Source organism: Punica granatum, chromosome 8 (assembly GCF_007655135.1).
Source record: "Punica granatum isolate Tunisia-2019 chromosome 8, ASM765513v2, whole genome shotgun sequence".
Lineage (NCBI taxonomy): Eukaryota > Viridiplantae > Streptophyta > Magnoliopsida > Myrtales > Lythraceae > Punica > Punica granatum.
This window is the reverse complement of record NC_045134.1, coordinates 2458099-2485925: the sequence shown is the minus strand read 5'-3', so window position 1 is coordinate 2485925 and position 27827 is coordinate 2458099. Positions and strand designations below refer to the sequence as shown.

Below are 27827 nucleotides of genomic sequence, written 5' to 3'. Positions count from 1 at the left end.
GAGTATCTTCAGTATTATCCTTGAGAGTACTGACACGAAATATTCCGGGCAAAAATGTATTCGCGCTTTTTCCTGCAACGGAGCCATACAATGCTAATTCTAATCATTTATTAGGGATGATAGTCAATTCAATCCTCCAAGAGTGGAGATCCTCGCAAATATACACTCCAGTAGCAACTATTGTGGTCTCCAATCTTCGAATTAGATACTCGATCCACCTAGGGTACAAGTTTTGAGCAGTAGGTGAATAGCAATCGAGCTGCTATCTGATCGAACATGTGATCTGTTTTATCAACTAGGATGAAATCGTCCCACTGCAGCCGACCAGTCTTTTCAGTCCAGCCACTGTCAATAAGCTGCCATATGAATCAAGCTCAACAACATTGCCTGTTTCTTGGAGTGACAAATAAAAGGAACTGGTCGATTCCCATCACTGGACAGCCTGCATTAGATATTCACTAAAGTCCATAATTTACGAATACAGCGTAGTTAATCTGATGAAACAGAAAAGCTTATGACAGACACTGTTGCAAGCTAGTTAAATTTCGCCAAATATTTGCTATCCAAATCCGTAGCATTAGGCCAGTGCTTACCACGAGTTCAGGTGTCCCGCTCAAAGATGAAGCAAGAGTAACTAAGTTCGGGTCATTCCTGTGCTTCTCCCAGGCTGCTTTGAACTGACTTCCTTTACACCTTTGTAATCATGGAGAGAAAAGAATAGTAAGATCACAAAGAGAATATGTGAAAGCAATCTCATGCAAATGTCAACCTGAAAGAAATCATACTGTTGAAGCAAAATCAGCAATTGAATGACCCGAATCCTGATTTCTTCTCGGGCTCTTCTCAACGCCGCCTCCTTGTACAAAACAGTGAGCTCGTCCACCAATCTAACAGATTACAAATTGTAAAAGCATCGTAAAAGGGAAACACAAAAGCTGATTTCACATTAATAGAATTTGTTAGGATTAACACGATGTAATGGGAAACAAGGAGGTTGAGCATGGACGATGAAGGTCCCTCAGTTCCCACCTTTCAACATATGGTGTGTTCCTAATCCATGTTAGCTTTACTATAGTATGGGCCCTTTCAAGAACCTGTATGGATTGGAGGGATAAAATCTCATTCAGAGCCTATCGAGATTGTTACAAAAAAATGCAAAAAGTTTTTCCTGGTAAAAAAATTTGAGTTCAATATACTATATACTAGCTAAACCACAGAGATACCATCTTATTGAAGAAGGCGATGTAGCAGGTAAATGGAAGAAAACCACATTAAATAACAAACCCAAAGTTCATACCAGCAGAACGGTTTCATCATCATCAGCATGCATCCACCGAAAGATAAGCGGAAAGATGCGTCTAAAATGAGCTAGTAACACAAGACCTACACCTTTCAGCAATGGTTCGATAGACTTAAGCCAAGCGACGCGACGCTCCTTACTCCTCGGTTGCCGCTCCAAATGGCTTAACATCTCGCATAGTATTTTCTCAAACCTATAAAGTTGCAAAAGAATCGAGCAGCCCTGAACTAACTGCAAATTCAAGTGCAAAGTTGAGATGAACATAGCCAAACGGGTTTTTACCAGGGGCTTCGTGGATTGCTCTTCTGTGTAAAGGTCACAAGGAGCACCGACATCTCGACCACATGGCACCATATTTCATCGTCGGAAGCAATATTATGGCAGCATGCATCGAGAATCACATCCTCATACCAACTGAGCTCTGCAGCATTCACATTTCTTGCAAGGTGGATAAAGCTAATCATGCCCTGGCCCTAAGGTAAGCAAAAAGAACAGGCTATTATGGAACTATTCATAGTCATACTGTTGCTGCCTAAGCTTCTCGTAAGCCCATTCTTATTCCAAAACTGAGGGAAAGGTCTAAAACTGAATCCCAGTTAAGGATTCATACTCTCTTACTGCAACATTAGTTGCTTGCAGCTCTAAGCCGATTGAACATAAAGTAAATGATCGGGCATTATCCAGAAACAATGAAATACAATGAAAAATACCGGAAATAACTTACTTTGACAGCAGGTGACCAGTGATCAAGCGCTGTGAGCGCACAAGGAATCACCAAGTTACATAATTTTCCTAAATTGGGATAATCAACCTGATGCAAACAGAAGCTGATGACAAGTTACAGCAAGATCATATCATACAAAATCACTCCAGTAACATTGGTTTTGATTAAAATCACTTCGAACCTGAGTAACAAACCACCGGAACTGAAAAGCCGCGACAATGGCGTGACCGACAGGGACTCTAGCTGATGCGGCCGACACACCGTCGGCATCATCAGAAGTATCAATGGAGCTCTCCTTAATGGTGTCTTTTAGTGATGATAGGACCAGAGGCATCAGCTCAATCACCAACCTCTTCACTTCAGATACAATTCCAATATTCACACCCAATTCGCCCAAGCTCTTCACATTTCTCTCGCCGAAACACACAACGTAAGCACTTGCGAGGTCACCAAGAGCGGAGTTTGCGGTCGACGATAGAGTTGGGGGAATCCAGGAAAGCAAATCGTGAGTCGAGGACTCCGAGGCCGATAACAGGGCGCAGGCAAGAGCGAAGTCCTTGATTGAGGTGAGGAGCTTGTCCTCGGCGATGGCAGAGGACTCAATGGCGGCTCCGCGCGAGAGAAGAGCTTCGAGTGCGGATTTCACGCAGAAGTCCGAGGCTTGCGGTGGCGGCGTGTAGCTTGCTCGGGAAAGAGACTCCAGAATCGCCTCCGATGACCTGAAACGGACGGAAATGAGACTGGAAGTTTCGCTGACATTGAGCTCCGGTAGAGGATTGGGAGGGTCATTGGGACTTACCGAGCAAGACGATCACGGAGAGCTGAGAGCGAGCTCGAGTCCGCCATGGGAGGCTCGGCTCAGGTGAGTTCTCAACTCGGCAAAGTCCAACTCAGTCGATTACTCGCTCCGATTAGCACCATAAGGGTACTGCTGCTTGCTGCGTGATAACGTGGTGGATTCCCAACCGTCCGATCCCTGCTGAAGAATCTCAGCCCTTGATTATGCTCATTCGCCATTGCAGTCCAGTCCTCCAACGTGGTACTCCATCAGGGACATTTTCAAAGTTACAAGATCCCGGCGTAGATGAGCCCAGAACACTTTCAGCGGGTCCCACAACCGTGTCTCCCTCACAGGCCCATGACAGCCCGGGTGTATTGGACATGGCCAAGAGCCAGCAGAGAGGGCAGGGATGAACTGAACGAGACAAGGAGCTTCCAGCGAAGATATTTCTCAAAACACAATCATTGTCGTCATCTTCTCCTCCTCCTCCTCCTTTCTTCCCCGTTAAACACAATCTCTCTCTCTGGACCATAAAGCAACCGGCCGATCTAGACGTCTTACTCCAGACATTTTCACGATCAGTCTGTCCATCTGGGTCTTTGTTTATTCGAGGTAAACCCAATGTCTGGTGCTGGAGCATTTCTTAGAACCATGTTCAAAATTTACAAGCTTTATTCAGATTGCCCAATGTGTGATCAGTAGTTTGCTTTGAATCACATGCTTCGATTAGACGAGCGTGCTTGCAAGCAACCTAGTCAAATGTCTTGGTTTTAGCTTAAAAATTAGTTCTTCGTGTCGATCTCTTTCTTTAATTCAGACCGGATTGAATTTTCCTGGAGTAATTTAGGAAGCATCGCCTCAGGGACTTCCATTACGGGAAGAAAATACTGAAAGGGAGGAAATGGGGGAGGAATGTTCTGTGAAAGATCTAGCTTTGATGGGTTTCTGATTTCTTGCCTTATTCGTTTTCCAAATAGGGCTAGATTGGGGGATGATTGGCATCGTGAGCCTTGATTGTGATCTCTCATTTCTCTAATGTCCAGGAAAGGGAGAGTCTCGGTGCTGGCGAATCTGCTCTTCTGGGATCAGATCAACGGTTGCCCGTGTTCGGGATTGTTGAGCTGCTAAGTTAGATCTGATAACTCGGAAGAAATGTCTTTCATCGGTACCCAGGTGAAGTGCAAGGCTTGCGAGAAGACTGTATATCCCGTGGAGCAGATATCGGCCGATGGGGTCGCTTATCATAAGTCCTGCTTCAAGTGTAGTCATTGTAAGGGGACTTTGAAGGTATTAATCAGTAACAAAATTGCAAATTAGATTACTGTTATGTAGTAGAACTTCGAATCAGAAGTTTATATGTCATATAAGTTCATTAATGTGATCGAGATCAACATTTTGAGTTCTCAATTTTTTCAGTTGAGTAGCTATTCCTCAATGGAGGGTGTCCTCTACTGTAAGCCTCACTTTGAACAGCTCTTTAAGGAGACTGGCAATTTCAGCAAGAACTTTCAGTCGCGTAAGTAGATTCAAGTCTTATCCCCTTCTGTGCTTGTGTCCATAATTTCTTGACAGTTATCTTTCATGCCCACGAGTTGAAATGGGTTTTATTGTCAACAGCTGCAAAGTCAGCTGAGAAGCTTACTCCAGAGCTGGTAAACATATTTTGATCCAGTGGGCAAACTTGTGTTATTCGGATTCTTTCCATTGATTACCACGGTTAATTTGCATCTTATTTTCGGTTTCAGACGAGGTTGCCTGGCAAGGCTGCAAGCATGTTCTCCGGTACACAAGATAAATGTGCAACCTGCGGCAAGACCGCCTACCCTCTTGAGAAGGTAAGCCTATTCACCTCCCTGCAGTGTTAATTCTTATGCCCGTTGTTGTGTTGAAGCATGTTGCATAAGAGTCATGTTAATTGATAAGATGTCGTGGAAACCTTCTAGTTTGGTTGATTGTGTCGCGACTAGTGGGAATAGACAAATTATGAGCTTTGAGTTTATTCAGTGAATGTTTGACCGATGTTGCTCCATATCTGATTCAGGACAGGTCAATTTCTGTTATTAAAATGCTCGAGATTGACTCGAATATGTGTCTGCATATTTGAGATGGACTTTAGTTCCCTTCCATATTCTGGGCATCAGTGACAAGTCGTTGGTAATTACAGGTAACAGTGGAGAGTCAGACCTATCACAAATCGTGTTTCAAGTGCTCCCATGGAGGCTGCCCGATAACTCCCTCGAACTATGCTGCCCTCGAGGGCATCCTGTACTGCAAGCACCACTTCTCGCAGCTTTTCAAGGAGAAGGGCAGCTACAACCACCTCATTAAATCCGCCTCGATGAAGCGTACAGCCGCAGCAGCAGCAGCAGCAGCAGACACTCCCGAATCTTAAGACCGTCTTCTAACTTCCATTGTTGCTCATTTGCTAAATGCATCTATTCCGGCTTCATCTGCGTGTTCTGGTTTTCCGTTTTGTTAAAGCTTCTCGTAGATTTCTTTGGCGAGAGACTTTGCGAAAAGAACCCGGTTCATTGGATTGTGTGACGATTTGATCAAATGGGATATTGTGCCCCTGAGTTGTAAGAAATTACTGATCAAAATTTTATCAGACTTCTTTCTTCTCTTCCATTTAATGAAAAGCTTCTGCTGTCCAACCTATCAACATTCTAAACATTCGAAACGATTAACGAAACCGGAGAAGATCTTAACCGATAACCAAAAAAATATGAGAATCCATTGCAATGAGCTGATCACCATATCGTACAGGATTCAAATTCTTGCCTAGACTACACTGAGACAAATTATATAAAGCTTTAACGCAAGAATGTGTATAACATCATATATGCATATATACGTTCACAAGTATATCCTCATAAGTTAATAAATTAATAAAATGAAAATTGTTTTTTTTTAATTCTAATCTTAAATAATAAAAAAAAATTTAAAGGAGAGCTCCATCATCTTAATTAGAGAACCCAAGAGAAATAAAACGACGTCGTGTCTTCCCGTTTTGAGGCGCCAACGCTATTCCTTCCCGCCAAATTAAAGCTCGCTCTCCCATTCGCCACTGCAACTGTTCGAGTTCTCTCTCCAGTCTCCATAGCCAGAATCTCACAGCATCTTCAAACCCTAACCTTTCCACCATGTTAGAGCTGAGGCTGGTGCAGGGGAGCCTCCTGAAGAAGCTCCTGGAGGCGATCAAGGACCTGGTCACCGACGCCAACTTCGACTGCTCCGCCACGGGCTTCTCCCTCCAGGCCATGGACTCCAGCCACGTCGCTCTTGTGTCCCTTCTCCTCCGCTCCGAGGCCTTCGAGCACTACCGTTGCGACCGCAACATCTCCATGGGGCTGAACCTCTCCAACATGGCCAAGGTGCTCCGGTGCTCTGGCCCTGACGACATTATCACCCTCAAGGCCGACGACGGCGGCGACTCCCTCACCTTCATGTTCGAGAGCCCTAGTAAGACAGAATCGAATCACATGGCTGCTTCTCCGTTCCTATTCTCAGTCATCCTATACAGTGAAAGTGGTACTAATTTGATGTTCTGCGTGTGTTGTTTTATGATGGGAAGATCAGGACAAGATCGCCGATTTTGAAATGAAGCTGATGGACATCGACAGCGAGCATCTCGGGATACCGGACACGGAATATCAAGCTATCGTGAGGATGCCTTCTGCTGAGTTTGCCAGGATCTGCAAGGACCTTAGCGGCATCGGCGACACTAGTAATCACTTCTCTTCATCTCTTCTGCTGCGTTTACTTCATTAATTAATGTCTGATTGAGTAGGGATAAAAGTAAAAATTTTATCTGCAATTCCTCTTTCCTACGAGTTGTTAACTGTACAATCATGACATGAGTTGTAGATTTTCGTTCAATAACCACGTGAGCTATCGAACATCTTAGGAAATTTGTTAAGATTCGGAGCAGTCTGTCAGATTTAGCATTGCCATCTAAATTCTGTAGTTCTTATCTATCAGAAAGCTCGATTTGTGCTAGTCTAAGTGATCTTTTTATGATGCATCTAGTTGCAATATCAGTGACAAAGGAGGGTGTGAAGTTCTCGACCAGAGGCGACATCGGCAGTGCCAACATTGTTTGCAGGCAGAACACTTCAGTCGATAAGGTTAGGTTTCAATTTCAAGATTCATCCTTGTAGCCGCCTTTAGTTTCCTGCTATGAATTTGATGGGAGTCATTTCCCGTGCTCTATACAGCCTGAAGATGCTACTATCATAGAAATGGAGGAGCCCGTCACTCTGACCTTCGCTCTTAGGTACATAAACTCATTTACAAAGGCCACTCCCCTGTCAAACCAAGTGACCCTCAGCCTGTCCTCGGACTTACCGGTGGTTGTGGAGTACAAGATTGCAGAGATGGGCTACATAAGGTTCTATTTGGCTCCGAAGATAGATGAAGAAGAGCTGGAGAATATGGCCACCTCCGAGGCAAGGCCCAATGTGGAGACCAGACCGAAGGCGGGGCCTAAGCCTAAGTCAGAAACTGAAACTAAGCCTAAAAAGGAGGCAAAGCCTGAGACTGAAGTCATCCCAGTCGAGGAAGCCAATTCTCCTGAGGAAGTGAAGCCCAAGGAGGAAGCTCAAACCGTAGTCGAAGTAATGGATGCAGAGTAGTTGCGGTACAAATTAGATCGCTGGAATCGCTTCTTACTTTCCTTTCTAACCTTTTTGCACTTTCCTCTTTCAGTAGAGGTGAAGTGATTTTGTGATTAAAGGGTTGAATAGCTTCTGACTGGCGATTGGGATAGTATTCGGATTCTATTTCGTCGTGACATACCAAACTTTATGATGTAAATCTTTTGGTTTCTCTCGCGAAACATTTCGGCATTTCTGCATTCTCCAATATCGTGTTCTGAGACACTCTATCTGATACTTAGAGCAGTAGTAACCGAAATAAAACCAAACAATATAAAGGACTCTTGTTTACATCTAACTAATGGAAGGACCAAGATTTAGATTGATTCTCTGAAGCACAGGACAGGAAGCTGAAATCAACAGCTATTTTCCCATTGATTAACCATAAGAAGAAAATTTAACACTGGAAATTCATTGTCTAGTGTTGATATCTGACCTTCTCAGTTACTTTGCAATGAGAAAAGAATGAAATTACATATCTCCAAAGCCAAAAACTAGAACATATCAAATTTGATTGATAAAAGTATGAATCTGCAGCTTATTGCAACCTTCTTTCCTAGACCTAATTTCTGTGACAGCAATGTGATGGTTACTCTTTTCCTGGGCTTCCGGGTTAAAATAAATCAGAACAGCATACGAAAATTTTTACCGCCTGAACGGTGCATCTCTTTCAATTCCCTCGAGTGCTTCCACGAAAATGGGCCCCATCTGGTGGCACAAAAGGAATGGGGCATATCGAGCATGACATCTTCCTAGTATAACATAAACATATTCATCATTTGCTTCTTTTCTTGGCCTCGCTGTAAAGGACTACTCCTATTACAGTTAACGAGTAACCGAGCATTCCCGTCACGGAGACAGGATTCCTAAAGATCAAGATCGAGACTACCACTGCCACAGCCCCCTTAGCGTTTCCTAGAACCTATCAGAGAAAACAGAAAACAGGGTCAACACATGGAAAGTTAGGCCATGTATCAAATCATGGTAGGGGTCATATTGGTGTGGAGAAGGTGTACCTGAAGAGTTAAAGCGCTAGTGTGCTTCGTGACCAAGAAGTTAGTCAAGTTCACGAAATAGGCAAGCGATGAATTGAATAGAAGGTACCACACGATCTTTACATCTTCTCTCGCAAGAGCAAGAGTGATGCCAACTACATTCTCTTCCATAATAAGAGTAGCCGGTAGTAAGAATAGAACAGCCATTGGAGCCATGTAGAGAAGAAGGTTCATCGAGTTCAGCTTCTCCCTGTACATAATATGTTCTCAGAATCACAGAAGAGGCAAGACAATACATGTTGGTGCGTTTGGTTTCAGAGTTAAAAGGTAACTTTGATTTTGATTTTGATTTTGAGTGCGGAAAATGACAAATGAGATGTGATAATAAATTTGACTTGGAAAACGTGCGTTTTAGTTGTGTAGTGTGTTGAGTTAAAGTTAAAGTTAAAATTTTTGACTTGGGAAATATGTATTTTTGTTGTGTAGTGTGTTGAGTTAAAGTTAAAGTTAAAGTTAAAATTTTTTGATTGGGAATCCAAACAGGGCAGAGAAAGAGAATTACCCCTCAGAGGAAAGCAAGATGCCTTGTAGCACAGACTTAAGGGCTCTAGCAGCTGTAGCCGAAATGCACATTATGAAGCCAAAGAGATGGAAACTTGGTTCACCCTGTGGTCAGACAAAGGTTAGAACGAATGAGGATCTCTGAGTTTGTTCGAGATATGGAGGAGGGGCTGGAAGACAGATAAGGTCGATTTGCAAACAATCGTTGAAACTAAACAGAAGCAAGCCTATGATGACAGCATACAGCAGATTTATTTCAAAGAATCTCAAAATGCCGAAAGATTAAAGCTTGAGATATCTAATAAGATCAGTTAAGTTCAAGAGCACCCACATTCTCGTGGTACCCATTTCACTTGCAATACTAACAGAGTATCAGCAACCAGATTTGTGCTATGTCCCTATTTATCAGATGGATGACGGAACAGAAATTCGACATTAAATGCAAAAGCCTCGTAGGTCTTATATTAACAAGTTTGAACCTTTATAACCTCGGAAATCCAATGGAATCAGCTCAAACATGAACATACAGGGACATTCCAAATCATAAGCACGTAAACCATTTGCAACACAACAACATCCCATATTAGCCCGATCCTCATTTCTATCAAAAGGACCATAAAGAATCAATTTCAACAGAAAATGTAAAATCTTCCGGATAACAAATTCAAACCTGAATGGCTTCGAAATATCCAATTGAATATGGAGAGATTCTCATTGCAAATGCAATTACGTACCCCGCTTGCAATGATGACCCCGGTGACGACGGGAATCAGCGTGACGTAGGTGAGCCAAGCCTCCCTCTTGAAGGTAATGAGGTAGGCGAAGATGGCGGTGAAGAAAGGAGTGGTGGCCCCGACGGCCTGGTTGAAGGAGACGGGGAGGAAGCGCAGGGAGATGTTGCCGAAGACGACGGAGACGCAGAAGACGAGGCTGAGGGCGGCGATCTTGAGGAGCTGAAGGCGGGAGCGGACGTGCTGGAGCGGGACGAGGCGGAGCCAGGCGATGGCGAAGTAGGAGAGGAGGGAGCAGGCGGACATGTGGCACATTGTGAGGAAGATTGGGTACTTGAAGCCATAGTTGCTGAGGAGGTACTTGTTCAGGAGCAGCACCCCGATGTTCGACGAGTACCAGCACGAAACGAGCACGAAGGTGAACAGCTTGCTTGTGGGCTTCATGTCTCTGGCACTTTACCGTTTCCGGCGGCGGTGAGGTGAGATCTGAACAGGCGGACGTGGGCGTTGCTATGAGGCCGCAGTGCCGCCATGGATCTGGGTCCTGTCGAGCTCCATTGTTGGTTCGTTCGTTCGTTGGGCAATGGAGGCTCAGAGAGCGGAGAGAGAAGGGAAGAGAGAATAATGGGAAGGCTTCTGTGATGTGAGTTCTTCTCGCCGGGAAATAGAAGATGGATTGCAGGGAGGGAAAGGGAAGGGAAGGAGATGAGAGCAGGGATGGCACAGGTGAAACCGGCTGCAGGCGATCGCTGCTCTGGTTAATTGAATGACAATGATGAGCTGTGGACATTTTTTTTTCTTTAATCGTATTTGATTAATGATTTTCAGGAGGAGGAGAAATCATATAATAGGTTGTTAACAATAATAATAATGATAATAGTAATAATAATAATAATAATATCGCATTTAGGAATTAGGAGTCCCGTAGAAGTTTGGTAAGTGTTTATTAGACTGATTTTTAAATAGTGCGAATTATTTCAAAATCACGATTTGATTAATTTTTGACGTTAAGAACGTTTTTATTTTTTTTATAGCTGATTAATAGATACTTATGAAAATTATTTCAACTTATTCGCCAATTTAAGTATTAATTTTAATTTCGATAATTTCATATTGTTACCTCCAAACAACTAATTTCATTATGCAATCAACAATTATCTTATAGTAACTAATTCAGTACTTTGCATGGACAACAACATTTCCGATTCACTATGACTAGTTTAATTGTATCAACGTTTGTAATTTTTTATGGCACCATTTTCATCTCCAACTCCAAGTACAGATTGATCGCGTGATAATTTGCTCACGGATTCTACCAGATTTATCATTTTTGTTCCCTTTCTGAAAGGCAACTTATCATGCGCAAATTATGATATGATATCATGCATTTCTGCATGTGCCAGTCACGATGATCCTCATATATATATATATATATATATATATATTGCTCCACTAAAAATTTTAGTTAATCCCTGTCATTTACGTGTTAAGACCGACTTAAATGCATCGTAATTTTCTTATCTTGCATAGCGCCAGTTTCATTCATTGCTAGGTATAGCATTCATCTCGTGATGATTTCCTCGGATACTATGTCCCAAAAGGCAATTTATCAAGTGCGATTAAAATTTGATAACCGTATCATTTTCATATTGAATAATTCTTTTTTTAGGTATTTGGTATATGAAATTGAAAATTCACTGGCCTAAGATGTGTTTGAGATGTCATTTACTTTGATAACTCGGTTTCAAATTAACGAAATAACGATTAGTTTAATATAAAATATCGAAACTATTGGGAAAGCTTGACCTCTTAGCTGGCTGATCTGACTTAAACTTAGATTAGTCGTGGATGATTGAGCTTCTGAATATATTAGGTAATGTAGACCAAAAGATCATCGAAATAATAAATTTAATATTGCAGATTTGAAATTCCCAAAAATTACAACTAAAAGATTTGAAAGAAGATTTTTAGGGAGGGAGGAAAGTTTAACGATTCGGAGGCATGTAGGTTCACGGAATCGGGAAGATGTGGTGTGTAGGATGGGATAAGGAAAGAGAAATTTTGACCTTTTTTCTCTACGTTTTGTTTGATGCTTTATGCAATCCACATACTCAATTATGAAAATATGTCTTTTAGACAAATTGCTCCAACAAAAGCAAATCAAAATATAGCTAAATTCGAGAAAATTAAATTATTATTGTGAGAATTGAAAGATACGATGATCGTTTTCAAAGAACCCCTTGTGTTATTAATGCCTATATTAGATGAGAATAATGCATTTTTGAAATGGTTTCTATGAGATTAAATGAATATCGTATCGTAGACTCTTTTTTATAATTAAAAAAATGCGAGCATCTAATTGAGACTTGCCATCGACTTTATTTGTGTAATTTAAGGAAAGCACATCACATGATCATGATGTGTAATGGGTATTCTTTATATGTCCCCCTTTCCCTTTGCTTGTTGTTGCATCGTTTGACATTGATGAATTTAAGTAAATAAATTAACAAAAGTCAAGAATTATTTTTCTCCATTATACATTTCCTTTTAATTCTCAAATCAAAAATAAAAACTTTAACTCAACCATTTTGAAAAATAATAAAGGAGAAAAATATACATCTATGGCCGGCCCAAAATCATACTCTCTTCTTGATATATTAATTTTTTTTTCCTTAACGATGAATTGGATCGTGCGAGGAGCATCTATGAAGAATCAAACGACCTTTTGGGTCGGGACCCACTTGTGCTTATGTTTCGCATGTAATTATATAAAAGATACGTAGTTTTATTTTTATTTTTTCAAAACCTCTAGAAATTATAATTATTCTTACATAATTTTCTAATATATATATAATTTTCCATGACAATTAAAAAGACTTTTTTTATTAATTATTATACTAATTAATAAAATTAATTCAAAATAGAAAGAAGCTGGGAAAAATGCTTTTCCGGGGGATGAGAGATTTGGAGCTTCTCATATAAGAAAGAGGAGAGAGAAAAGGAGAAAGAGAGAAAAATAATGGGAAACTGTGAATCAAAGGAAATTACGTAATATATAATATAATTTAACTTTTTTTTTTCAAATTTATCATATGCTTTAAAAGTATCAAATATATCTCATGATTTGTATTTTTCTTAAAACTTATCCCGCCGTTATATCTTTCGTTAATGAAATTAAAATGTTAATACGCTACAAATTTATCATATGGTTTTAATTTTTTTTTCGAATCCATCACACGATTTTAATTTTTTTTTGAAATCTATTCCAGATAAAATGACCACAGTGACAAAACCGTTAAACGTTGACGAAAATATAATGGCGAGATATGGAGAAAAATATAAATAATATGATAGATTTGACACTTTTTAAAACACATAATAGATTTGAAAAAAAAATATTAAATTATGAAATATATATGATAAAAACTGTGCGAATTATTTGGAAGAGTATATCCTCCTATACCTTTCAAAGAACATAACATATGTACAACTAATTAATTTGTTAATACCAGAAAGAGCAATTTTACTTTTTCAGGATAAACCATGAATCGTAGAGCAGTTAAAAAGATTCAGCACTTAAAGCCGTTGAACCCTTGTTTGTTATAAAACTGAAAATAATTAAAAACAACAATGCAGGAAAGTGCTAAGAGTAGGCTTTTTATCTCAAAAACGATGCTTGCAGGTGGCAACAACCGCGGTTGAAAAGCAAAATTCGCAGGATAAATATCATATAGCACATACGTCTTTTCAAATATCTTGTCTATAGATTTTCTTTTTATTTTTTCAACAGAAATGCAATACTATTTCCTCCATGCTGCAGCAAATTACAGATCTTCTACAGCTTAAAGTCCGATATATTCCGAATCTAAAATCTACACGTAAATTATCTTTAACTACTAGAAGTTTCAAATTTTGATCTTAATGTATATAATTTTTTTAATGATTCTCTTTGAATAAGTGTACTACGTACATTCTCTTTGGTTAATAAAATTCAGCACTCATCAAAAAAAAAAAAAAAAAACATTAAAGCAGGAGGGCCGTAGCTGAAATCGAAACTCGTAATAGGCAAAACTTCATTGTCACAGCTACAAGGTTGTCCATGCCTTACAGAAAAACTAAAAGGAAGTCTACCAATTTCCAAAACTTTAAAGTTGTAGTGCAAAAGCCGAAAACCATCTATTTTAGCGCACGCTGAAAGAAGCATAGATTCCCTCATGCCCGCAAAGACTCCAATGGTGTCTGCATGTGCCCAGGAGCTGCAGAATACAAACAGACCAGAACGTTAAAACGGAGCAAACATAAAGTGATTAAAACGTAGTATACATACGGGGGGAGGTTCTCTTTGATAACCTGAGCATAAGCTATATGAGAACCTCGTCAAGCTCACTACACAGCCACAACATCTTGCTTGCTATTGAAAATACAGATACAGAGATCGAGGCAAGTTGTTTAAAAAAACCTAATTACATTGAGAACCACCTGGGACAGCTCTTCACTCAAGCCTATTGATTGCTACAGATTCCACGAATATGTAATCTTTCTAGACGAGTCAAAAGCAGTCTATTCTACCTAAATCTACCACAGTTTCATTTCCAATCTTGTAAGTAAAAGAAAAGACTCTCCTATATCCAACGGTAACCTCTTGTGAGGGCAAGCAATCTGAATCAACCAAACAGAAAAAAGCACAGAAGAGATTTTGCAAGGTACCTCATATGTTGCTGGGGTACATGAAAACTCTAACCCGAGCTCCCTGCAAGTGACACGACAAAAACACGCGATCAGAAAAAAAAAATCAAAAAAGATCATTGTAAAACTGCATATGATCCGAGCATAATACCATGGACTTGGGAGGCAAGTTTGATTTGAACTTGGCACGAACAACGCCACTGTTACCGTGGGGCCGGGCAACCTTCCCCCAGATGCAACGGTAGTGAGTCCCGTTCTTCTTGACCTTGGCCTTGTAGATGTAGGCCATTTTCTTCCCGGCGTACCATGCCACCTCCTCCTTGGTGTTCACTCCCTCGATCTGGATCAGTGATGTGTTCGGGTACTGATTCGACTTCGACCTGTCACGAAAAAGTAAATAAATAAACCAGAATTTTCCAACTAACTTCCAGTCACAACTTTTGTTCCTCTAATCCGGTCAACATGTACGCATAAATTACTTCCTTTTCAAGATAGAATCAAAATGAACAAACAAGAAGACCCATTTCTTCTTATCAATCAGAGCAGCAGCTAAGAAGCTAAGGCATAGCTGAAAGCGCTACAATACCAAGCAAGAACTATACTTTAAGCTAAATCCAAACTATTGCCACCCTGAAATCGCAGATTCAACATTGCCCTCTACCAGCAATTCCATCTAATCAACGTATAAGACAATACAATTACCTCTTATAGCCGAGGACAGTCCCTCGCACGTAGAGTCTGCAATGAATTGGATAATAAAAGTGATAAATTAAACTGAAGGAAGAAGAAATCGGATCAAAGTACGATTTTTTATAAGCTGAAATGCGGGAAAAACACGAAATTTGAAGGGCACCTGACTCGCTCTCCCTGGCGACCCTTCACCATTTTCGCCTCCGATGCAAAGCTCGTTCTTTTGCTGGTTGTGGGCGAAGCTGTGAAGCCGGCAATGAGGAACCCTAACCCTAATTTGCGAATTTATACGTTGAGGAAATGAATTGGGCCTGGTTTCTATAGCATTGGGCTGGCCGGCCCAATTTTATTTAGATGTAAGGAGATAGATTGTAGCCTGGGGCCCTAAAGTCCAGTTTCATATCGTAATCTCATTACTATTTACATGTTTATTTCATGCTTTCAAGTTTCAGCCCCAAAAAAAAAAAAAAAATCATGCTGCTGTGAAGACATAAGATAAAATTGTAATATGCAATGTCATTAGTTCAGAAAACTTATGTGACCTTTTTTTTAAAATAAATTGTCATTAGTTCAAGTTTCTATGTAGAGGAGGTGAAGTTATTTAAGAAGTTGATTCATAGACAATTTCAACCGTTGTACATTTAGAAGTGCATGTATGTGTGTTAAGCATGAGTTGAATAAATATCGATGAATAACATCCTCTTTCGAGGCATACACTTTTCAGCAATCAATACAAGAATTCATCATGACAATGGATTGAGTAATTGAGGTCAAGATCAATATTTGTACCATGTAAACAGCCCTCATCGTTTAAAATAGAACAGCAACAAACAATTGCTCCAAATTAGTAATTATTTCACTAACTTGGGTTAGTTTAAGTGGTTCGGCGTTTGTTCCGTTTAAATAAAGTCTCGGGTTCGAATCATTGGTGAATGCAAAAAATCAACGCTTAGAGAGTTTTACCCCTTAGTGGGTCGATCTGGCTCAACTGGATTAATCAGGGTCCAATTGGACTTCCGAATATCATGGTTGACACCGAAAAAAAAAAAAGTAACTATTTCATTGCCAATCAAACGTTCGAATCAGAAATGTTAGCGGTTTCCGCGATATCTGTGTTTTATTTTAAAATTAAAGCCTCTAATACAATATAAGAATGAATTGGGGATGAAGATTTTTTTTTTTTTGGATAAATAGGGATGAAGGATTTTCAATTATTTGAAAAATAACAAAAAAAAACAAATTATCGGATGGACGAAGCGAAGTGGGGGGGGTGGCATAGATAGTTGGGAGGGACGATGCAGGTTTCACGAACACAAATAATTTTGGAATTAAATGAATCGGGCTTTAGTTGCTCCCGATTATTTTTGGATTAATGGCCCAATTTTTCGATATAGTGGAGGAAATAGATAAGATCCTACCCAGGGCCCTAAAGTCGTGTTTCGTATCATAATCATAATCTCATTATGAACATGCACATATCACGCTTCCTCGGACATCCAATAAAATTGGGAAATTCATGCTGCAATGTTCGAGTTTGGGATTGTTCGATGACTTCAATCTAGTCCAGAAACCGGAAGAATCCTCACTGACTTATATATATTTCATGTCCATTAAAAATGGCCGCGGTAGCAGTCTCCACAAGAACAGATCGGGGGTCTTTCTTATAGGTGACAAGATAACTTGAAATGGGTTCTAAACTTCTCGAATTAGCATAGATCAATCAATTTGTACGAGGTGATTGTTTTGTTTAGGAAATCGATCGATAGATAATTCAACAACCACATTTAGAAAATGGACATATGTTAAGTATGAGGAGAATGACTATATCCCTTTGCATCGGCGACTATCATTCTCTTTCTAGATGCAGAATTTTTCGGATATATATATATATATATATACACACCATAATTTATCATGACAATGAATCGATATCAATTGGGGGTCAAAGATCAATATTTGTTCCATTAACTAAGCTGATTTTTCTGATAGTTAATCGTTTAAAACAGATTCGTGACAAACAATTAATCCCTATTTTATTGTAAAAGATATGGAACACTCAAAAGATTTTGAAATCCAGTGATTTGTGTGGTATAATCTTTTATTTGAAAATTATTAAAACTATTACCAACGATATAAGGAGTTACAGATAGTAAGTTCAAAAATTAGAATAATTTCTTTTGGAAGAAAAAATTATTCTTAGAGATCGAGTATTAAACGTTATTCTTTTTTACAATCAGTGCACTTCTCTGGATGCAAATTCGTGTTCACCTCCTTCCTTACGGATTAAAGCTACGCCAGGTTAAGATATGGAGAAGGGAAGTGGCCGAGCGAGCTAAGAAAGCCGAAAGTTTCACGAACCATTGGTCTCCTTATTCTCCTCATATTACGCTCCCCCATTATTCCAAAACCGCATCTTCAACAAGGCACTATCTCCAAAAAAAGCACCATCAATTTTTTTTTTCCCTGGAAGAAAAAAAAAAGGACGAAAATTTTCATCTTCGCTCTCGAAATATTGATACACTTGTTTGTTTCGATTTGTGGGTTCGATCAATTCAAACGCATGCATTGATTCATGACAAGGCGGAGACAGCTGCTCGAGCCGCAAGAGGACCCCGAGGAGCATGCCAACGGTGGCGACATGGTGAAGGCGCCATCCAATAAGAAGAGGATTCGTCCCGCCCTTCTGTGGACGGTGAGCGTACGCAGGGTGGTTATGGCCTTGGCCGTCTTCGGCTTCCTCTCCTTTCTGTGCAAGTTCACCGTGGTGAGCCACATGGGAGAGCTCGATAACAATGTGGTCAGCAATCGCCACGAAGCTTTGGAGGAAACCGTGGTGGTATCGGATGAAGAAAGTGATGGTGACAACGCTGTGGTACAGAATAAGAACGATCCCGAGGGTCGGAAGCCCCCGGGCATACACGAGGTACGGCCTTAGTAAAAAATTTTTCCTCTTTTTTTTTTGATGAATTTTTTTCCAATAAGAATTAAAAAGAATTGAAATTATATGAGAGTAGATTGGGTTGTGTTCTTGGTAGTTTTTTTCAAGAAAACTATCAATATGGTCCTTCAAATATCTTATTGCCATCAATTTAGTTCTTCAATGATTTTTGCTATCAATATGATCCTTCAAAAATCTTATTACCATCGATTTAGTCCTTCAAAGATTTTTACCATCGATATGGTCTTTTAAAGATCATTGTGTCCATCAAATTAATCCACCGTTGAAAACACTGTTGGTATTGCTTAATACAGTCAAATAATTCTATAAAAAATATAAAAAAATAGAAAATAATATATCTTCTAAATCTAAAAATTAATAATATTTCTTACTCCAACACATGCGTTGTGATTCTGTCAACCGCCTAATAGTCTCCATCTTCACCTCCATCTTCATTCATCTTCATTTTTCCCATTGATATTTAAAAAAAGAATAAAGAAAGCAGATACATACATTTATAACATGAACATATACAGACTGAGTGTTACAAAGAGAGTGTGAGAGAGATTTAGAGAAAACAGTTTTTCTTCTGTCTAATTTTTTTTCTAGAAATTATTTAACAAAATTAAGCAATTCTAACGATTTTTGAATGGAGGATTAAATTGATGGCAATATGATTTTTGAAGGACCATATTGATGGTAAAAATTTTTGAAGGACCAAATTGATGGGAATATGATATTTGAAGGACCACAATGAGGGCAAAATTTTTTTGAAGGACGAAGTTGATGACAATATGATCTTTCGAAGACCAAATTGATAGTTTTCTCTGTTTTTTTTTTCTCCCCCAACTTCTTGTTCGGCTGAGAGCATGTACAAATTGGCGCGGGAAAGGAGATAAGGAGGAGGTTATATAGGAAAAGAGAATTCTTTATATATATATATATATATATATATAATCATTTATTCTTTTCATTGTGAAGGAGCCGATATGATGAGCGGAAGAAATTGATTCAAATCAGAAGTTGCTAAATTTTCACCCTTTTGGTCGATTTTTCTTTTTATTTTTCCGCGTTCAAGATTTGTAAAACAACAACAACAATAATAATATAGTAAGTAGGAGTATTTTGTATGAACATGTGGGATTATAGAAATATCTTGATTCATGAATAATGTCTATCTCGGTTTTCATATTTTCCCCTTAAAAAACTTGTGGGATTTGGCAGTCTTTTCACGAGTACATGTATATATATCAAAATTTAAGAACACATGCATGCTTTGGCATGGAACTTTAATTTAATTAAATATTGAAGTCGTTAGGCTTTGTTATTCTATCACTGAAAGCGTTAGTAATGTCAATTGACAATGTCAAATATTTTCTAGACAAATATAGTTAGCATTCATTCAAGCAATTTATCTGTTCTTAAATGCTTTTGGCATATTTTCTGCTAAAACTGATTTAACAGTCAACGGATTTGTTTATATTCTTATAGTTTTTTTTTTTATGCATTTTGTTAATATCAGATCCCTGACCTTTGGACCCAACCGATCGAACCTGGAAGATACTACAAATGTATCAACCGGTCAAGGAAGGAGACAAGTAAGACATTCCTCAATTTTATTCAGCTAATTAAAAGTTTATGCCGTTATGAATGCCTTCAATTCGCTCGTGTTTATTTAGTACATTCTCCTGATATCCTTATCACTTTCAAATAATTTTAGAGAGTGGACACTCTAATGGCTACATTCAAGTCCATGCTAATGGCGGATTGAATCAAATGAAACTCGGGGTAAAATTCTAATCCGGTCATATTTTCTTTTCTTTACATTTTTTATCTTTAAACCAAACCGGGTCTTGTTTTGCTGATGTCATATCTCATTACTAATTGTGCAGATTAGCGATATGGTTGCAGTGGCGAAACTCATGAACGCGACTCTTATTCTCCCAACTCTAGATAGCAATTCATTTTGGACAGATTCAAGGTAATTAATTTACTGTTTATGTAACTATGATAGAATTACAAGTAAAAACATAATATTAAAATAACTAAGATTGGTTGCTTATTGTTGTGAAATAATATGCTGAAGTTATCTATTGCTTTTTAATTTTTCAGTAATTTTAAAGATATTTTCGATTGGAGGCATTTCATGGACGTGTTGAAGGATGACATTGATATTGTGGAGTCTCTACCACCAAAACTTGCATCCGTGAAAGCTCTTAGGAGGGCACCGATTTCGTGGTCGAAGGTAAGTTCTAGTTAAAGGTTCTCATTGTTCAATCAATATTATAAAAGTTCGAGAATATCAAAAAGTATATTCATTCTTCTATGCTAATGTTGGTTGGCTTTTGTGTTAAACAGCCACATTATTATAGAAATATGGTGCCCTTGTTGCGAAGGAATAAAGTCATATATTTCACGCACACCGATTCTCGCCTCGTCAATAACGGCCTGTCTACTGCAATTCAGAGGCTTCGGTGCCGTGCCATGTTTGAGGCACTTCGATTCGCTGACGATATTGAAGAGCTCGGGAAGAAGTTTGTGAATAGACTGAGGAACAATAGCGAACCTTATATTGCGCTTCACTTGAGGTAATGCATCAAAATGTAATGTCATATTTGGAACAATAGCTGACGACGAGTTTCATATGCGATTTAAAATAAGAAAGGAAAAAAAAAACCTTATTTCAATATTATAGATAGTCTGTGATCAGTTTAACTTGACAATACTATAATTATTCTTTTTCGATTAATTTTTTTCAACGTTATTACGCTAACACTTTACATTATTAAATTTCACAGATATGAGAAAGACATGCTTGCCTTTACAGGATGCAGCCACAACCTCACTTCGGCGGAAGCTAAGGAGCTCAAGGCGATGAGGTACGGCGTGAGTCACTGGAAGGACAAAGAGATCAATAGCTGGGAGAAACGACATAGGGGCGGGTGCCCCCTGACACCGAGGGAGGCTGCCCTTTTCCTCAAGGCACTAGGATACCCTCCCTCGACTCGAATATATATTGTAGCGGGTCAAATTTATGGGCAGGAAGGGATAGGGCCTCTCCAAGCTAAGTATCCGAACCTCTACAACCATTTCAACTTGGCCAGTGAGGACGAGTTGAGGCCCTTCAAGCATCACCAAAACAAGCTTGCCGCATTGGATTACATCGTAGCTGTGAAGAGCGATGTTTTCGTGTACACATTTGATGGGAACATGGCCAAAGCTGTCAAAGGTCATCGGAAGTTTGAAGGATTTCTCAAAACAAGCAGCCCATACCAGTATGTATCCACAACTATTGATACTATCTCGATTTTATACGCTTACGCTATAAGAAGTATGGCTTAGTAATTAGTATGATATTACTACATGGCTTGCATGCGAATCAGATTTGTAAAACGTGTTGTTTCCCTTTCTTACAGGCCGGACTTTGTGAAATTGGTTGATCGATTGGACAAAGGGTTCACACCTTGGAAGAGGTTTTTGGTAAGGGTGAGGAACCTCCACGCAGGACGAACAGGACTGCCCAAGCTAAGGCAACCAGGAGGCCTCCATAGGATGAAGTCAGAGGAATCCTTCTACGCTAATCCGTTTCCGGGTTGCATATGTGACAGGTACGCAATGTCGCCGGATATTACTAAGTTCAAGCCCTCAGTCGACCATGCCAATATTAGAGGGTGAGATCAGGACCACACATATAGGATGGGCGATGGAGTAATTTCTTCGATGCGAATACCTAGTATGTAGATATACCGAAACCTGTAAATTAGGAGGTAGTATAATGCTTAGGGTAGGAATGCACAAAAAGAAAGATATTGATCATAGGTTGGAAGTGCTGGATAAAGAGGAAGACAGAGAACCAACAAGCTGTTGGTTAGAGTGGTGAACCTGAATCCCTAAAAGGAGAACAAGAGTTCGAATCATAGAAGACGCATTTGTTGGGAGGAGAATCAACTTTTAATGCTGCATTCCCGGAATTGCGAGAGCAATATCTCCCATAATTTTAACACAATAAAGTGTTGATTGAGTGATAAGCAGCTTTAACTCCTGTAAGGAGGAGAAAAGAAATTCGAACCCCAGGAAGTGCAATTGTTGGGATTACAAGAGTAATGTCTCCCAAAATTTTAATTACCGAAAAAAAGAGTAAGACAGTGAAACAATTTTGAAGGCAATTAGCATAGCTGATAAATTTTTGGTCCGTCGATAATAATAGTTAATTAGTTCATGTAGCTATAATTCATCTATTCTTATTATTTATTTAACAATTATTAGAGTGTTTGTTATTTAATTACTGATTATAGGAAACTTCGTTGTTATTGACATGTAATATAGTTCAGTTACAATCGTGCATGTATACAATGATCTCCTCTTCATAGTTTGAACCACGGTCATACTTCTTCGCTTTTGAAAATATTTTTTTAAAATAAAAAATACAAATTTATTTTCCTTTCCAATTTATAAATCAAAATTGGGAAGGAAAGTAAAATGAAAATACATTAATCAAATGCCACTGAGACATAACCAACGTGAATTGACTCAAACGGTTCGGCGCTTATTCCACTTAAGTAAGGTCTCGAGTTTAAATTCTTGGGAATGCAGAAAATCCACGCTGGAAGAGCTTTACTTCTTAGTGAGCCGACCCGGCTCGACTGGATTAGTTGGGGCCTAATTGGACTTCCGGATATCATGGTTCAAAAAAAAAATTACCACCGAGACATACATAGTTATAGGCTATTAGGTTATAAGTCCAATAATTGAATTGGTTGGCTCGGTAACCAAACCAAGCATTTCGGCCCAATAAAGCCCTAAGCCCAGCCCCTTTGCCTTCTACTTCGTCGTCCTTACGGCCTACTTAGGATTGAGAAATTTCTTGGCCCCAAAAAAAAAAAGAAAAACGATTGAGAAATTTCTCCTTCTTCTTCTTGTCGTTTTTTTTTTTGGTTCAACCCACGGACATAAATATAGAATATTTTATTTGAATTTTTTTTGGGACATTGATATTTGTTTGATATGGTACAATCCAACAAAAAGCAATAGCATGATCCTATGCTAAATATAAATTGAAGAACGAACTTCCCGTGGAAGTGTTGATGGCTTTTGTGGAATTTCTTAATTTCATTAAAAAATAAAAATTTATATATTTATATATATAGCCTATAACTATGTATTTTGATAAGCATGAATATAATGATAGCAACAACAACAAGAACAACCACCACCACAACAACAATAATAATAATAGGGATTTAGGAAAAAAAAATATTATGTATTTAATGCATTGACTCGAAAAGGCTTTTAATCTTGAGTTGATGATTTGTATGGATTATGTGGCATATTCTCCTTGTATAAATAGAAACTTCTCATTGCAAGAATCTAAGGAGTTTATTTTAAGTACTTATAATAGATTAATCCTCATATTTAATTTTACTATACAAACCTCGTATACCCCACACCCATTTAACCAACAAAAAACCAATTCGGGAAAGCTTCTTAACAATCAAATACTCCGAAAATATTATGCCAAAATTCTCTATTCGGCAAATAATTATTCCTCTTTCTAATTATAGCAGGACACTTTAATTCACGCATAATAATTCCGACAACTCCAGGAGAAAAAAAAGAGGCATTGACTTCTGCAATTTGATTATTATCATTATCGTTACTTTTATTATTATAGTTATATTTATCTTCTCTATTTTGTTATGTACCATCACCAGCCTTAAAAGAATAATATACCTGATGCAGTATTAAAAAAAAAAAAGAGAGAGAGAGACAGAGAGACTCCCTCATGCGGTCGTATATTCCCGATTAATGGAGTCTCAAATGAGTCGATAGTTGTTTCAAACATTGAGCATATAGGGAAAGGAGCGCCACGCCTAGAAATCAAGAGCATAAAACTTTCTTACCTATACTTATCAAAAGAAACTAATAATTACTTCAACTTAATTATATTTTCTGTCAAAGTTTGATTGCGGGGTGGTTGAAGAATTTCAAACTCCTCTTCTCAAAAAGAACCAATGAGAGCATTCCTTCAACGGTCTCAATCTATTTGCCACAAAATCTCAGACACAATGATTCCTTTTTGTACCTCCCCGTTGTTCTACTATTGCCCCGAAAACAAAATCAAAGCCTCATCAGTTTGTACAATATTAATTCATTCATTTCAGCTGCATGGGCTCGGTTCGATGATATGTAAGCTATATGATATTTCGATTTTGATCCATTAACAATTTATCTGTATTATCGATACAAGCTCCCGAACTAATCTTTTGAATTCATATCAATATGACAAACCCCGAATGTTCCTCGCAACAGATTTTGAGTTTGGGGGGGGGGGGGGGGGGGGGGGGGGAGGAAAGAAATGAAGAAAGAAAAGGCTGATCCCAAGGTAAAATCATGGTGTCTCGAAAGGGCCAGCTCAATCAAAACAAAGGGAAAGTGCAGTGGATTCCATGAAGATTGTGTCCCAAATAAAGGAAAGTGCTGCTCAGTTGACCGTACATTTGTTTCGTTTAATTTATTGAAAATCATAATTATGTGCAGCTACTTTATTTATTTATTATTTTCATTCCTAGAAATAAGGTGCACTAGGTTGATGAAGGAATATCGAGGGCTCATTTTGCCTTGCCAATTCCTGACTAGCATATTTCAATGGCCCAGCACGTGCTACATTCAAACAGTTGTCACCACTTTGTTAATTGGTCATCCATATGCCACAGTTTCTGCCGAAATATTCGGTCAGAAATTACCGATATATATCCGATGGGTCATCAATAGATCCTGAGAACTGATCTAGAGAAGGCATGTATTTGTAGAAATCCACATAAGCTAACGTGGTCCCAAATTGCTCAATAATGTATGTATATGTACTGATCGACAATCTAACTGGTGGGGCAATATATATGGAGCCTCACAAAGTGCTCAATATCTCAGTGAAGGAAGTGGAAAAAAGATTTTAGATAGAGAAAATGATGATCTCAGATACATTTTTACAAGATATATACATATAGTCTTATTATATGTTTCAATAGAGACAGTGCAATTGAGTCGGTGACTATATAGTCTTCGGGTTGTACAATACTTATGTAATGTTCTTGTGGTATATTAGTGGACGATACTAGATATTGTACAATCACGACCAATATTAATTCTGCGCATGCAATTCATCATAAAATGCTTGTTCCTGTATATATATATGTTCGTAGCTTATTAAACTGCAATAATACACCTTCAAATTTGCTCACCTAATTAACTAACGTTGAGGTCCCAAAGATTTAGCATTGCAATACTAATTAATTTCATATATACAGTAGTTCACAGGATATTTCTTTGGTTTTTTTCATCTTAAGTACTAATATGTGCGTCCGGTCCGTCCTCGTTGAAAGACAATTGTAGACCTGAAAGGGGACACTTTAACACAGAAACTGGGGCATCCGAAGACAATCGTGTACCCATGTCCATATATAAATTCTCTTCCCCCACTCTGAAGGCAATTGACCCCATGCTCTTTATTCTTCCTCCTCTTCCAATATATATATATATATATATATTGTATTCCATTTATAAAATTAATTACTATTTCTTTCATGGGACTGACTTCGAATTGATTTTCCAATTTGTTTGCTCATACATATTTTCTTTTTCATATGAATACTCTAGCATATATTGAGTATATAACTGTCATGCATGTTTGACAGTCAGATGAATGACTACAATTATGTTTGCCTTTTTTATTATGGGAATTTATACAAAATTAATGTTGATGGTCTTCCTTCTTGTTTTCCACAGAGTTTAATTAAGGGTGGGTCCACACCTTATCATAAGTTCTTCGGACATATTATTTCATATTGTGTCATGTACTTTTTTTTTTTGTTGGTAAATATGCTATGTACTTCTCTGAACTCAAGACAGATATGACATTAATTTATCTGATAGTCCTTCAAAGCTAAAGCTAGCTCGTAGGCCTATAAATCTTACTGCGTCACTGCCCCCTTAGCATTGCCTTAGTCAAATTTATTATTTAAAAGTGTTATGTACGATATATTTGATAGTCATATTTTATTACCAGAAAAAAAGATAGTCATAGTTTATCGGATGATTTAATTTTGAAGCATGCCAACCAAAATCTTTATCTAATTTATGAAAAAAATTACATATCTCTACAAGTTTAGTTGGTACGATTTATGGTAATATTAACTTACAGCTAGGATTAAAAAAACAGAAATAACATTCTAATAGTAAAATTAAAATTTCAACGAACATCAACAGTTGTTCTATTCTTGATCATTCATGATCACAAAATGCGTCGGAGTCATGTATTATTTTTGAATAAGTGCTCCTCAACATACTATGATCTACTAATTTGTGGAGACAAGTACCTGATATATGTTCGATGTTTTTAATTTACGATTAAAATAATGCCGTCAAAACATAGATTTTCAAAGTTCTCGCATAAATAATCTGTTAAAAGTTATTAATTATGATAAACAAAATTCTTAAACTACTCAACAAGGTTTTTTAATAATAGCTTCGCAGGATTTCAATTTCCATTGTGAAAATGTTCTTATGAATATGAATATCAATGTAAATTTGGTCGTCAAGTAATTACCATATCACCGCATTCTAATTCAATTTACATTTTCAAAGTTCCGAAAGAAAATGTGTAGCATTAAAAGGAAAATGAAAAGGACAAAGAGAAAAAGGTCCTCATCATCTTGTGCAAATATTGGGTGAATATTACTCATTCATTTGGATGTGTAACGCCATTAAAATGCTGAAAGTAGGAAACTTGCCCCACAATTGGCCCATAAATTCAAACTTATAAACATTTTCATTGGTTTTTACTCATCCAAAGTGGATGAGTAATACTCATTGAATATTTTCGCCATTATCTTATGGCATTAATTTATTTTCCTGATAATTTATTCATGCTCATTATGAAAATGTTCTTCTTTTCTACAAAAATAATCGCACATGTATCGAGTTTTTTAGAAACTAAACTTATGCAAAGCCTTGCTTGGCATAATTCGATTTTCTATTGTAAATGAAAATAGGAAATATGTTCTTTAATCCTCTTTTTGAAATCTTAAAAAGAAAAAAAGGTCTCAAGAAGTGCAAAACTCACATTTCCGATACCTACTATATCTATCACCAGAGATAATGAAAGGTTGTGCTACAAAAAAAAAATAGTAACCCTTGTACACAGGGCCGACACAATTTTTAAGTATTTAGAGATTAATTAGTATCAATCAATAGATTGAGAACATCTCGCGATTTCACTGGAAAAGAATAGAGAAGATGAAAAAATTTATGAAATAAAACCTCTCTAGTTGGTGAAGGATATTTCCCAGCTGAGCAATCTTTTTCTTTTTCTTTCTCCTTTAATTAATAAAAAAGGATTTGTTTCATCAGTTAATTGATGGCTATTAATAGGAAAAAGGGGCAATAGAAAGAAACAGAAGGGAAGGAGTTGTACGTATGATTGGTGCCATGTGAGAAAAGGGATTATACATGGAACTAGACTGATAGATAGATTGTTGGAGTACATGTGGATGAGAGGATGAAAGAAAGAAATAAATAAAAATGCACTGAAATTACTTATAATATAACTAAAAGAATTATATATATCTTCTCGAGTAGTGTTTTAAAAGGACTTTCGAAGCTCTTCATCACATGCATATGATTCCTAAAACGTGATGTCCAAAGTAGGGGAAGAGAAAGAGAAATCTCCCATGTGGACAAAATTTTATTTTTCATTCTTTAAACAAGCAAA

General features: G+C 38.0%; 6 protein-coding genes across 10 annotated transcripts; 3 read left to right on the top strand and 3 right to left on the bottom strand.

Annotated features, from left to right (window-relative positions):
- Positions 1-66: 66 nt before the first annotated feature.
- LOC116188037 (uncharacterized protein At2g39910) lies at positions 67-3068 on the bottom strand. Of its 4 annotated transcripts, none has more exons than XM_031517143.1 (9): positions 2824-3068; positions 2206-2743; positions 2025-2111; positions 1583-1773; positions 1298-1493; positions 1030-1094; positions 786-887; positions 594-693; positions 67-442 (listed from the first exon to the last, which is right to left on the bottom strand). In XM_031517143.1, the coding sequence occupies exons 1-9, from the start codon at positions 2868-2870 to the stop codon at positions 431-433; spliced, it is 1338 nt and encodes a 445-aa protein (XP_031373003.1). In that variant the 5' UTR covers positions 2871-3068; the 3' UTR covers positions 67-430. The 4 variants fall into 4 exon arrangements, with proteins under 4 accessions (XP_031373003.1, XP_031373005.1, XP_031373004.1 ...); XM_031517145.1 differs by having other exon boundaries at positions 1388-1493; XM_031517144.1 differs by having other exon boundaries at positions 1298-1463.
- Positions 3069-3262: 194 nt separating this feature from the next.
- LOC116188040 (LIM domain-containing protein WLIM2b-like) lies at positions 3263-5436 on the top strand. Of its 2 annotated transcripts, XM_031517149.1 has the most exons (6): positions 3263-3417; positions 3849-4092; positions 4222-4321; positions 4423-4457; positions 4551-4640; positions 4970-5433. In XM_031517149.1, the coding sequence occupies exons 2-6, from the start codon at positions 3958-3960 to the stop codon at positions 5195-5197; spliced, it is 588 nt and encodes a 195-aa protein (XP_031373009.1). In that variant the 5' UTR covers positions 3263-3417; positions 3849-3957; the 3' UTR covers positions 5198-5433. The 2 variants fall into 2 exon arrangements, with proteins under 2 accessions (XP_031373009.1, XP_031373010.1); XM_031517150.1 differs by lacking the exon at positions 3263-3417 and having other exon boundaries at positions 3828-4092; positions 4970-5436.
- A 395-nt stretch (positions 5437-5831) lies between these two features.
- Positions 5832-7668, top strand: LOC116188509 (proliferating cell nuclear antigen-like). The gene is made up of 4 exons (XM_031517921.1): positions 5832-6267; positions 6380-6532; positions 6835-6932; positions 7023-7668. The coding sequence occupies exons 1-4, from the start codon at positions 5949-5951 to the stop codon at positions 7437-7439; spliced, it is 987 nt and encodes a 328-aa protein (XP_031373781.1). The 5' UTR covers positions 5832-5948; the 3' UTR covers positions 7440-7668.
- Positions 7669-7800: 132 nt separating this feature from the next.
- On the bottom strand, positions 7801-10485 carry LOC116188510 (probable sugar phosphate/phosphate translocator At3g11320). The gene is made up of 4 exons (XM_031517922.1): positions 9751-10485; positions 9018-9121; positions 8477-8705; positions 7801-8382 (listed from the first exon to the last, which is right to left on the bottom strand). The coding sequence occupies exons 1-4, from the start codon at positions 10189-10191 to the stop codon at positions 8236-8238; spliced, it is 921 nt and encodes a 306-aa protein (XP_031373782.1). The 5' UTR covers positions 10192-10485; the 3' UTR covers positions 7801-8235.
- A 3302-nt stretch (positions 10486-13787) lies between these two features.
- Positions 13788-15419, bottom strand: LOC116188511 (60S ribosomal protein L35a-1-like). Its single transcript, XM_031517923.1, has 5 exons — positions 15287-15419; positions 15136-15171; positions 14585-14813; positions 14455-14497; positions 13788-14003 (listed from the first exon to the last, which is right to left on the bottom strand). The coding sequence occupies exons 1-4, from the start codon at positions 15316-15318 to the stop codon at positions 14456-14458; spliced, it is 339 nt and encodes a 112-aa protein (XP_031373783.1). The 5' UTR covers positions 15319-15419; the 3' UTR covers positions 13788-14003; position 14455.
- Positions 15420-17552: 2133 nt separating this feature from the next.
- On the top strand, positions 17553-21736 carry LOC116187779 (O-fucosyltransferase 19-like). Its single transcript, XM_031516709.1, has 8 exons — positions 17553-18046; positions 19584-19659; positions 19782-19849; positions 19954-20042; positions 20174-20306; positions 20420-20649; positions 20860-21336; positions 21478-21736. The coding sequence occupies exons 1-8, from the start codon at positions 17696-17698 to the stop codon at positions 21734-21736; spliced, it is 1683 nt and encodes a 560-aa protein (XP_031372569.1). The 5' UTR covers positions 17553-17695.
- Positions 21737-27827: the final 6091 nt, after the last annotated feature.

Bases quoted from the DNA above. Each gene is read 5' to 3' on its own strand.
- LOC116188511 (XM_031517923.1), bottom strand. From the start codon at position 15,318: ATGGTGAAGGGTCGCCAGGGAGAGCGAGTCAG. The intron at 15,172-15,286 runs GTGCCCTTCAAA...AATTCATTGCAG, and splicing joins CGCCAGGGAGAGCGAGTCAG to ACTCTACGTGCGAGGGACTG. The intron at 14,498-14,584 runs GTATTATGCTCG...TGTCACTTGCAG, and splicing joins ACTTGCCTCCCAAGTCCATG to GGAGCTCGGGTTAGAGTTTT.
- LOC116187779 (XM_031516709.1), top strand. From the start codon at position 17,696: ATGACAAGGCGGAGACAGCTGCTCGAGCCGCAAGAGGACCCCGAGGAG. The intron at 20,307-20,419 runs GTAAGTTCTAGT...TGTGTTAAACAG, and splicing joins CACCGATTTCGTGGTCGAAG to CCACATTATTATAGAAATAT. The intron at 21,337-21,477 runs GTATGTATCCAC...CCTTTCTTACAG, and splicing joins AAAACAAGCAGCCCATACCA to GCCGGACTTTGTGAAATTGG.
- LOC116188509 (XM_031517921.1), top strand. From the start codon at position 5,949: ATGTTAGAGCTGAGGCTGGTGCAGGGGAGCCTCCTGAAGAAGCTCCTG. The intron at 6,268-6,379 runs GTAAGACAGAAT...TATGATGGGAAG, and splicing joins CTTCATGTTCGAGAGCCCTA to ATCAGGACAAGATCGCCGAT. The intron at 6,533-6,834 runs GTAATCACTTCT...TGATGCATCTAG, and splicing joins TAGCGGCATCGGCGACACTA to TTGCAATATCAGTGACAAAG.
- LOC116188037 (XM_031517143.1), bottom strand. From the start codon at position 2,870: ATGGCGGACTCGAGCTCGCTCTCAGCTCTCCGTGATCGTCTTGCTCG. The intron at 1,774-2,024 runs GTAAGTTATTTC...TGCTTACCTTAG, and splicing joins ACTGGTCACCTGCTGTCAAA to GGCCAGGGCATGATTAGCTT. The intron at 1,494-1,582 runs GTAAAAACCCGT...GCAACTTTATAG, and splicing joins AGCAATCCACGAAGCCCCTG to GTTTGAGAAAATACTATGCG.
- LOC116188040 (XM_031517150.1), top strand. From the start codon at position 3,958: ATGTCTTTCATCGGTACCCAGGTGAAGTGCAAGGCTTGCGAGAAGACT. The intron at 4,093-4,221 runs GTATTAATCAGT...CAATTTTTTCAG, and splicing joins ATTGTAAGGGGACTTTGAAG to TTGAGTAGCTATTCCTCAAT. The intron at 4,458-4,550 runs GTAAACATATTT...TTTCGGTTTCAG, and splicing joins AGAAGCTTACTCCAGAGCTG to ACGAGGTTGCCTGGCAAGGC.
- LOC116188510 (XM_031517922.1), bottom strand. From the start codon at position 10,191: ATGAAGCCCACAAGCAAGCTGTTCACCTTCGTGCTCGTTTCGTGCTGG. The intron at 9,122-9,750 runs GTACGTAATTGC...GTCTGACCACAG, and splicing joins GGGTCATCATTGCAAGCGGG to GGTGAACCAAGTTTCCATCT. The intron at 8,383-8,476 runs GTACACCTTCTC...TTTCTCTGATAG, and splicing joins CTAGCGCTTTAACTCTTCAG to GTTCTAGGAAACGCTAAGGG.